This window comes from Microtus pennsylvanicus, chromosome 12 (assembly GCF_037038515.1).
Source record: "Microtus pennsylvanicus isolate mMicPen1 chromosome 12, mMicPen1.hap1, whole genome shotgun sequence".
NCBI lineage: Eukaryota > Metazoa > Chordata > Mammalia > Rodentia > Cricetidae > Microtus > Microtus pennsylvanicus.
The window spans coordinates 66,382,414-66,391,376 of NC_134590.1; the positions used below are offsets into that span (position 1 = coordinate 66,382,414).

At 60.9% G+C, this 8,963-nt stretch overlaps 2 protein-coding genes across 6 annotated transcripts; one reads left to right on the forward strand and one right to left on the reverse strand.

Moving 5' to 3' along the window:
- The first annotated feature begins 251 nt into the window (after positions 1–251).
- Rasl10a (RAS like family 10 member A) lies at positions 252–3,782 on the forward strand. 4 transcript variants are annotated; one of them, XM_075944182.1, is made up of 4 exons: positions 252–484; positions 1,707–1,991; positions 2,791–2,915; positions 3,050–3,782. In XM_075944182.1, the coding sequence occupies exons 2-4, from the start codon at positions 1,773–1,775 to the stop codon at positions 3,429–3,431; spliced, it is 726 nt and encodes a 241-aa protein (XP_075800297.1). In that variant the 5' UTR covers positions 252–484; positions 1,707–1,772; the 3' UTR covers positions 3,432–3,782. The 4 variants fall into 4 exon arrangements, with proteins under 4 accessions (XP_075800297.1, XP_075800296.1, XP_075800298.1 ...); XM_075944181.1 differs by having other exon boundaries at positions 255–484; positions 1,671–1,991; XM_075944183.1 differs by lacking the exon at positions 252–484 and having other exon boundaries at positions 615–1,991; positions 3,053–3,782.
- Positions 3,783–3,908: 126 nt separating this feature from the next.
- On the reverse strand, positions 3,909–8,671 carry Gas2l1 (growth arrest specific 2 like 1). 2 transcript variants are annotated; one of them, XM_075944179.1, is made up of 7 exons: positions 8,525–8,661; positions 8,176–8,351; positions 7,207–7,859; positions 5,962–6,069; positions 5,785–5,881; positions 5,525–5,696; positions 3,909–5,196 (listed from the first exon to the last, which is right to left on the reverse strand). In XM_075944179.1, exons 3-7 carry the CDS (start codon positions 7,837–7,839, stop codon positions 4,176–4,178), a joined length of 2,031 nt encoding a protein of 676 aa, XP_075800294.1. In that variant the 5' UTR covers positions 7,840–7,859; positions 8,176–8,351; positions 8,525–8,661; the 3' UTR covers positions 3,909–4,175. The 2 variants fall into 2 exon arrangements, with proteins under 2 accessions (XP_075800294.1, XP_075800295.1); XM_075944180.1 differs by lacking the exon at positions 8,176–8,351 and having other exon boundaries at positions 8,525–8,671.
- Positions 8,672–8,963: the final 292 nt, after the last annotated feature.

An 8,963-nucleotide genomic window follows, 5' to 3' on the forward strand; every position in this document is an offset into this window, starting at 1 on the left:
CCCCCACAATGTCGCTAGCGACTCCAGAGGAAGCCCACCATGGGCACTCAGCCACAAAAAAGGAATCTGACGTTTTAGTTTTAGGGAACTCCAGCGCTGGGCCCTAAGACACACACAGCCCCAAAGACCAGCCTGGTGTCTGCCCTGCTCCCCGCCCTGTGGTAAGAGGAAGGGAATTTATCTACTCGCTTTGTTTCTGGAAGCAGCTCGTAAAACCCAGAAGCCTGAAAACCTTTAAACGGAAGAGGAGTCATTCTAGGGAAACTCAGCAAGAAGGGGAAGGGGGCGGGGAGCCAGCTGTCACTCGTCTGAATGTGAAGGCCTAGACTGTCGCCGCTGTACAGTCCCTAGCGGCTGGAGCGGGAAGGAGCCAGACCAGGCCTAGGTTCGCTCCGGGACAGGAAGATAATCCAGCCTCCAAGCACTACCCCTGGCAGCTGACACCTGCTTCCTGTGGGAGGGTCTGCATTCTCCCCCTTCACAGGTTAGTTTCTCCCTCCCTTTCTTCCGCTAGTGGGTGCACGGTCAGAGCCTTTAGAGCCCTAGTTCTAAGTACTTCTAGAGCCTTCCGGCTAGACTTGCAGTACTTGTTGAATAGGTGACTGAATGACCGCCTTGGTTAGGGGGAGGTCACGTGTCTGCTTTTCGCAGTATCTGGGTGGAGGGCAGAGGCTTGGAAGTTCTTCCATATGTGTGGAGATGGCAGAGCCAGATGGAGGCTGGGCAACCCAGACTTTCCAAACTGTCGGAGGAGCTTCGGTGCTTGCCCCGTTTGGATGGCATGATGCCTCCCTCTGAGGGATTCTATGCAGTAACCCGTGAATCTGGATCTGTTTCTGCATCTCCAGCCTCTTGAGGCAGTGGTTTGGGGCTGAGCTTCTGAGCAGAGATTTGTGTGCGGGCTCAAACCCTTCTGTCCCCACCTCCCCTTAGGCTAGTCCTCTGAACCCTGTTCTTCTGGTCATTTGCCCTCGTGGGTGTAAAGAAGGTGGAAGGGTCTCAGAGGAGATGCAGGTTCGGACTAGGGTTCCGCTGTTCTTACTTGGGGACGCCCCTCTCCAGCCTCAGTTTCCTCCTCCCTAAACCAAGAATACCAGGTTAAGGTTTCAGGTTCAAAGATGACGCAGGGTAAAGCTCAGAAAAGGACTTGGCGCTTAGGGTCTCAGGCCATAGGAGGAAGCCTTGAAGCCACGGGTCAACGCTGCTGGCGGGGACGGAGATCCAGGAGATTTGTCCAAGGTCACTCAGCCCGAGGCCGGGTCTGACCCCAGGTGGCCTGATTCCCGGGACCTGGGCTTGGCCAACAGCCAGGTTGCAGCTAACGGTGTTGGAGGAGAGGGAAGGTGGCGCCCAGAGGCTTCTGTTTCAGAACGGTTGAGGGGAGCACGCTGTCCCCTGGGGGACTAGGCACTAACGGGGCTGCAGACAATGAGCCCTGACCCTCCCCGGGAGGGGCGGGGCGGGCGGTTACCTCATCGCCGCCTCCGAGAGGCCCTGCTCGCTCGCTTGCTCGCCCGCGCGGCCGGCTGGGGCGGCGGCTCCCGGCGCCGGAGCGAAGAGGACAGAGCTGCGGGCGGGGGCGGGTCTGCGCCGCGCCGGGTGCGCTCTCCCAGCGGGGCTGCGGGTTCGTCTGCCCGCTCGATCCTCGGGCCTGGCCTCTTACTGCCCAGGTGCTGCAGGCGGCGCGACGCGGGTGTCTTCGGCAGGGCGCGCACGGCGCGGTGCCGGCTCATGAAGCTCCCCGGCACCGGGCGCGGGGGCGCGGGCCAGCCATGGGCGGCAGCCTGCGTGTGGCTGTTCTGGGTGCTCCGGGAGTGGGCAAGACTGCCATCATCCGCCAGTTCCTGTTCGGTGACTATCCCGAGCGCCACCGGCCCACAGATGGTCCTCGCCTCTACCGGCCGGCCGTGCTACTCGACGGCGCTGTCTACGACCTGAGTATCCGCGATGGTGACGTCGCTGGCCCTAGCTCAAGCCCCAGAAGTCTCGAGGTAGCGGTTCGAAGGTGGCCAGGCGTGTGTGTGTGTGTGTGTGCTTGGTGCCCACGTGCGTGTCCACGTGGACTGACCCAGGGCGCCCCAGCGTGTTACGGAATTAAAGAGTATGTCTTGCTGTACCGCATGGGAGCCTCCTGCACTAGCCTAGAGGCACCCGTGACTGTTTCTTGTCACCGTGAGTTCTGGTGTCTTTCTTGCCTGCCTGGGCTGGTGGCGTGTGGCACAGTACTGTCTGAGCTGAGCCGCTGTGATAGACTGAGCCAGACATAGATACAGGAGCATCTTTTCTAGAGGGGGTCAGTGCTCCCTCATTCCTGTGTCCTGGATCAAAAACTCAGTGATTTGTGCAAAGTCCCAGACAGACTACTAGTCTTTGGCGCTGGATGCCTTTGAAGACTTCTCAGAGGGGTTGGCAGTCGAGCAACACCTGGGAGGCTAAATGGATAAAGGAAGCCGTAAGAATATTGCAAGGGGAAAGAGCAGCAGGTGCTTAGGCCAGAGGCTTCACCTGTTCAGCTGCACCGGGACAGTCACAACATCTGCTGGCTGGTGGAAGGCCGATTCCGGGGTCCGCACCTGGCAATTAGAGTAGCAGTAGTTGTATAGGTTGCGGGGATATTAGTCTGACCGGAGGTCCAGGACGGAGGGAGAGTTCGGGACTGACAAGATCCAGGCACGCCCGGAAAATCTAGACTGAGGGAGGGTGCATACAGTTTGGGAGGTGATGGGATCTGAGGAGGAACCATGGGGTTTTGGAGTATGTCCAGCTGTAAACCTCAGTCTCTACCCCCAGGAGTGGCCAGACCCTAAAGAATGGAGCTTGCAGGACACAGACGCCTTTGTGCTGGTTTACGACATCTGCAGCCCCGACAGTTTTGATTATGTGAAAGCCCTGAGGCAGCGCATAGCAGAAAACAGGTGAGACTTGGCTGGCGGTGGAGGTCTGCTTAGGGGAGCGGGCAGTTCTGGTTTGGGTGTTTTTGGATCATACTTTGTGCCCTTGAGGCCTCCCGCTGTATGAGGTCTTTGGAATACCCGGGGGTCTCTGGCAGTAGGAAGGGACCCGCCTGCATTTGTACACATGAGGAGGAGGCCACGGAGTCTCCAGCACTGCGTCTCTCATTTCCATCCGGCCTCCAGGCCCGCAGGCGCGCCAGAGGCCCCCATCCTCGTGGTAGGCAACAAGCGGGACCGTCAGCGGCTGCGCTTCGGACCTCGTCGTGCACTGGCCACTCTAGTACGCAGGGGCTGGCGCTGCGGCTACCTCGAATGCTCAGCCAAATACAATTGGCACGTGCTGCGTCTCTTCCGAGAGCTTCTGCGTTGTGCTCTAGTGCGCACACGTCCTGCGCATCCGGCCCTACGACTGCAGGGGGCGCTGCATCCAGCGCGCTGCAGCCTCATGTGACTGGAATGGACAGGGAAATCTCATAAAAGCAGGCTCCCACCCAGTTTCCTAGCCGACAGGCTTTTCTTTGAACTTGATTGGACCCAGCCAACTCCCAATCATTCAACAAGATCAATTTTATCTGACACCTTATTGGGTCACAATCGCTGATGGAAAGGACTTGAATATGAACATGGCTGGAAGCATTCGTACAGCTCCTGGCGCTTTATTGCAAATACCTTCTGGTTTTGGCTTTTTGAGACAGGGTCTCACGACATAGGCCTGACTGGCATTGAACTACAAAGATCCACCTGCCTCTGCCTCTCCAGTGTTGGACTATTGGAGCTACTTTTTAAGTCATGCCTTACCAGGTAATAAAAAACAATTTAAACGCACAATTTAAGGGTTTCTTGTTCTGGAATAGGCAGGTCGGAGCACTGAGGTTTGGCCTCAAGGCAGTTAACTCTAGAACCCCAGCATATAATGAAGGCTCAGTCCCCAAAAAACAGGAGCTGGAGCAAAACTTTACTGTCAGAGGTTCTGTTTACTGGACACCAGGCTGGCCCAGTATCCTCTAAGGCATTCAATAATATTAGTAATTAAATAGCAACACTCATCCCTGAAACCGGAATGTACAACAGGTGTCTCATTGTGCCATGTGGTCCCGTGGGGTCTGGTCCCATGAGGTCTGGTGCTCAAGAGGTGGAAGGGGGTCCCTGATGCAGAGGGTAGGTTAAGGCCACAAAGAAAATGGAATGGGGTATGGGTGTGGCTGAGCCGGTCCATCACATTCAGGAATCTGGTTGGGTCCTTGGGGTGACCGACTGCAGGGAATGCCAAGCCCCGAGCTCCATGGGTCCTGATGGGCGGCGGGGTCCCCGAGGTGTGGGGATTCGTGAGGGTTTACGGTCTGGTTGTGTGTCCATCCGCCCCCTTGCCAAGGTCAGAGACGGTTCTGGGCCAGTTAGAGAGCTGGTTGCATCCACTGCCCCCCCTACAGCAAGGCAGGGGCTGCCTTCATCAGAGGAGCTGGACAGAGCTTGGCTGCGGGGTGTAGGCAGCCCATTGGCTGTGCGGCCTGATTCTCCGGGTTGGCCACACTTGCCACCCAGGACACTGAGTGATGAAGATGAAGAGCTGGACGAACAGTAAGCAGAGTCCGGAGCTGGGGGGTCAGGGGCTGGTCCCATGGGGGTACGGCTGGCAGCAGCCTCCAAGGCTCGGGAATTGGCCAAGAACTCCTCTTCCAGTCGCCGGAACAGCTGCTGCTCCTGCTGTGGATCAAGCTGCAGCGGTGTGCGGAAAACGCTGGCAGGTGTGGCAGCCAGCTCTGGGCTCGGGCTGGGGCCCCGGGAAGGCCGGGGCGCCGCAGGGCTGCGAGCACGCGGAGTCTGTGGGGTGCTCCTTCCAGAACCCCCCGGCCCCCCGCCCCCCCTGCCCCGGGCTATCCACGAGTGCTGCCCGTCTTGGTCCCTCCGCACCATCAAGACCGCCTGTTCCTCGCGGCTCTGGCTACGGGCACGACGCACGGGGCTGGAGGCCGAAAGCTGAGCGCCTCGGCCTCCAGGGGTCATGCGGGGCCGTCCCCGGTCCAGCCGGTCTCGAGACTGGCTGCGAGGGGTGGGCGGCCGTCTCGGGGAGGCGGGGAGGCCAGAGGTCAGCCGGTGGCTGGGCTGCTCCCTCCTGAAGCTAGTGGCCATGTCGTCGCTGCGGGCACCCAGGGAGCCGCTCTTGGCCGAGGAGGCTGAGGAGGAGTCACTGTCCCCGGAGTAGCGGCGGGAGCGGGGGAGGGGGGGCAGCTGATCTCGGGGCCTGAGGCGGGGAGCGAGAGAGATGTGCATCACTGGCGCGGGTGGAGAGAGCTGGTGAGGCTTGGGCTTGGCCAGGGGACTTCCAGGACAAGTGAGTATCCCGGGTGAGGCCGCTACTCCCCGCCCCAGGTTTCCGAAGTCTGGGTTGGACCGGCCACCGCCTGGAGCCCGCCCCAGCTGTGTTGTTGGTTTGTCTGGGTTACCATGGAGATGGAAAGCCAGGCCCGCCCCCACGCACGGGAACTTTTCCCAGGGTGTGAGTCACCGCACCCAAGCGGACGCCCCTCCCCCACCAGCCCCGGTAGCTTCTCTGCCTTCCAGCTTCTCACCTGAGCGGGACCTCAGGCCCCTCCTTTGTGCTTCGCAGGCTGATGGGGGTCATTTCTGGCCGGGAGCCCCGGCGTTCACTCCCAGGGACTGGACTACCAGGGCGGGGACTAGGAGTGGGTGATCCCCTTCGTGGGGAGAAAGTCCCGGCCCTCTGTGAGGGCAGACGGTGGGCTGTGGGGATGGATGCTGCGGGTGAGCGGCAGGGCCTCAGAGACCAGTCCTTCCCTGCCGGTGGCCCACACTCCCACCCGGCACTTACCAGTGGACGAGCAGCGGCATGGGTCATGCTTGTCTAGGTAGTGCTCCAGTGTATCCCAACCGCCACCCACGCGAACCATCACGTGGCTCCTCAGCACCTGCAGGTCAGAGGGCAGGTTAAGCGGGCCTCCTGGACACGTCCTGGGTGGCTAGACTTGGCTTTTCCGTCCCCACTTACCCTCACAAAGATAAGCAAGCTGGAGTCTCCTACTCGGTACTTCCCCTCCGAGACCTTGATCATGGGGAACTGGTCTGGGCAGGTGCAACGACCCAGGATCTCCCTCACCTGAGGCCAAAGACCAGAGGCTGAAGGTCAAGGATCAAGTCCCTCCTTCTGGGGCTTAACAGCAGCAGGACAGGAGGAAGTGCCCACTCCCTCCCACACAGGACCTTTTGCCAGCTCACTGGCTCTGAGAACTCTTGAGAGTTCTGGAAGCCAACCAGAGAGGATAGGGCTGCAATCAGGTCAGGGACTGTTCTCTGGAAGAAACTCCCTGAGAAGCCTTAAGCCCAGGAGAGTCCTGGAGCCATCCACAGCCAGGCCAGGATGCGCACAGGAGGCCCATGCTCCCATCTGAGCATCCCAACCAGGGGCACCATGTGGAACACACGCACCGCACCGACAGGCACAGAGGCCTGACAAGCACGCATGTCAATGGAGGCCAGGCCGCGGTGACAAGCTGGCTCTGTGGGAGTCTATCCTCCCTACCAACAGAGGCGCCAAAGGGAATGGGCAGGTGGGGCCTTGGGTGACCCAGGCCCGGGCTGGGGGTGGGTGTGGACAGCAGCCACACAGCGCCTGACTCTTAGAAAGGCACATCGTGGTCCAGAGCTCCTGATAAGAAGGAAACTCTCGGTCCAGCTGCGGGGGCTGCGGGGGGGCGGCAGGGACACCTAGGTCTTGGGAAAGGAGGAGGGAGCTGGAAGCCTGGACCTCCTATGCTCCAATAGCATTTCCTGTTCCCAGCAGCAGCTAGGCTTTCCATCTGGGCACCAGAGCTGAGGTCTCCCCAGACACCGTTTGCACCTAGCCTAGGCCGGGGGCAGCAGGCGCTTAGCCTGAGGTCTGTCTAGCACCCGTGTGCCAAAAGATGCCCCAGTCAGTCCTCCAAATGAAGCAATGCACCAAACTGTGTTGCTGCTGACTGAATACAAAAAGAAGAGCTCATGCCAGAAGCTGGGCTTTTATCTGCTCAGACACAGCTGGGCTGTGTGGTCTAACTCTGCCTCTCTGGCCTTATCCAGTTTTTTGTGTCCAGGTATACACCCGGCAGTCACCATACGTACCACCCTTTCTGTGGGGCAGGCTGCAGAGAGTGGGCCCCCGGAGGCTCAGGGATGGGATGGGCATTAGCTCTGCCATCTGGTCCCCAGGTGAGGAGGGTGGGCAGGGGCCACCCAGTGTATGTCTCAGAAGACTCACCAGCTCATCGAGGTTCCGAAGGTCATTGGGTGTCATACGGGGTGTGCGCGTGTGAGTCCCGGATGCAGCGACAATTTCAGTGGTACCCTCTTCAGCAGCAGGGACGCTGAATACCTGAGGGGCAGCCTGAAGCTCCTGCTCAATTTCCTGCTCAAACTGTACCAGCCTCGGGGCTAGCAGGCCAAGGCGCGCCCCGCGCCGGGCCACCTCCAGCAGGCACAACACCACACTCTTCTCGTTCTTGCGCAGCACCAGGTCCTCGGTTTCAAACATGAGCACTTCAGGCACCCCCAGCTCGGCCCGGCACCAGCCGATGAAAGTGGCCACGTTGTCTCGGGCCAGGAAGGAGCCAGGCGCCACACTGTGTGCCTGGAAAGCTACACCTCGGGTTGGGCGGGCAGCAGCCAGAGCGCGGGCAGCCTCGGTGACAGCGTTGGCATGTTGGCACAGGGTTGTGCCTGTGGCCAGCCCTGTGAGGAAGCCATCACCACTACCGGGTAGACCTAGACCGTACAAGGCATTGAGCCAATCGGCCAGGTCTTCCTTCATGGCTTCCACGTAGGCCTCACTGGATCTGAAGGGCCGCACACTCTTGGCCGCAGAGCCCGCGATGCCCGCCACTGGGTCCGCCATGCCCAGGGCCAGTGGAGTCACTGTAGGCAGGAGACAAAGGTCAGGATTGCCGTGGAGACCCGCATGGACTCTCCCTCTGCAGCCTGCCACTGTGGCTACAGTGCCATGGCCTGCTCCAAAGCGCTCAATGAAATTCACACCATCTTACTGTTTGTTTGCTGTCTGGCTCTGAGGGGTGGCTGGCTAGGGCCAGGCTGGCACCCGCGGGGAGAAACGCCACTTAAAGACATGTGGGCAGGGAGGGCCAGGAGAGGGGCCTCGCCCAGGCAGGACCACAGAGGGGCAGTTTCCACGGCTCAGCCCAGAGCCCTCACGAAGTCCCCGCCTTTTCCTCACCCCTCCGCTAAGGGCCGCGCCACCGGCTGCGCGGCGACGCTATCTCCATTCTACAGATGAGGAAACTGAGGCGCAGAAAGGGCAGGCGTTGGCAGAAGGTCGCGGAGCAGTGGGTGGAAGAGTCGGGTCGCCCAGGCAGGCTCTGCCTTCTGGGAGAAGCCGTCCCCGGCCGGTGCCTGAAAGACCCGGACTCCGAATGAGCCCCGCGAGCCTCCGCAGTGCTCGCGGCCTGGTCCAGAGAGGGTGCGTGGCCGGTCAAGGTCACACAGCCCTGAGAAGCGGAGGCCCCGCACCGCCCGGCCCACCTCCGGGCACCCAGGACAGGGGTCCTGGGAGTCCCCGCGCTCACCTGGCTCACCTCGCCGCCCCGCGGAGCATCGCCCCGGCGGGGCCGGAGCCGGGTCGCGCCGCCGCACACAGGCGCCGCCCGAGCTCGCAGCATCCCGGCGCCGGCTCCGCCCCGCCCCCCTGGAATTCGGATCCGGCCAGGAAGGGGCGGGGCCGCGCTCTTAAAGGGGCCGCGCCCTTCTCGACCCTTAGACCCCCGAGGCGGGCGAAGATGCCTTCTTGACAATCTTTCACTCTTGATCTGCCACCTCCTCAGTCCTGGATCTCCCGAGGAGGAGTTCGGACTCTTTTAGTAGTCCTCCTCCGCGACAATGGCCTTCCCGGAAGCGATAGGAGCCCGGACTGCAGAGTCACCTCCTTCCCTGGTGGACCTCTGCAGGCCAGATAACCCGATGCCCTTCCTCCAGGATGGCCTAGAGACAGTAGTTTAGGGGACCAGG

Excerpts from the sequence above, each read along its gene's own strand:
- Rasl10a (XM_075944182.1), top strand. The coding sequence starts at position 1,773 with ATGGGCGGCAGCCTGCGTGTGGCTGTTCTGGGTGCTCCGGGAGTGGGC. Across the intron at positions 1,992-2,790 it reads CAAGCCCCAGAAGTCTCGAG|GAGTGGCCAGACCCTAAAGA; the intron begins GTAGCGGTTCGA and ends CTCTACCCCCAG. Across the intron at positions 2,916-3,049 it reads CAGCGCATAGCAGAAAACAG|TAGGAAGGGACCCGCCTGCA; the intron begins GTGAGACTTGGC and ends GGTCTCTGGCAG.
- Gas2l1 (XM_075944180.1), bottom strand. The coding sequence starts at position 7,839 with ATGGCGGACCCAGTGGCGGGCATCGCGGGCTCTGCGGCCAAGAGTGTG. Across the intron at positions 6,070-7,206 it reads TTCGGAACCTCGATGAGCTG|GTGAGGGAGATCCTGGGTCG; the intron begins GTGAGTCTTCTG and ends CTTTGGCCTCAG. Across the intron at positions 5,882-5,961 it reads GCTTGCTTATCTTTGTGAGG|GTGCTGAGGAGCCACGTGAT; the intron begins GTAAGTGGGGAC and ends TCTGACCTGCAG.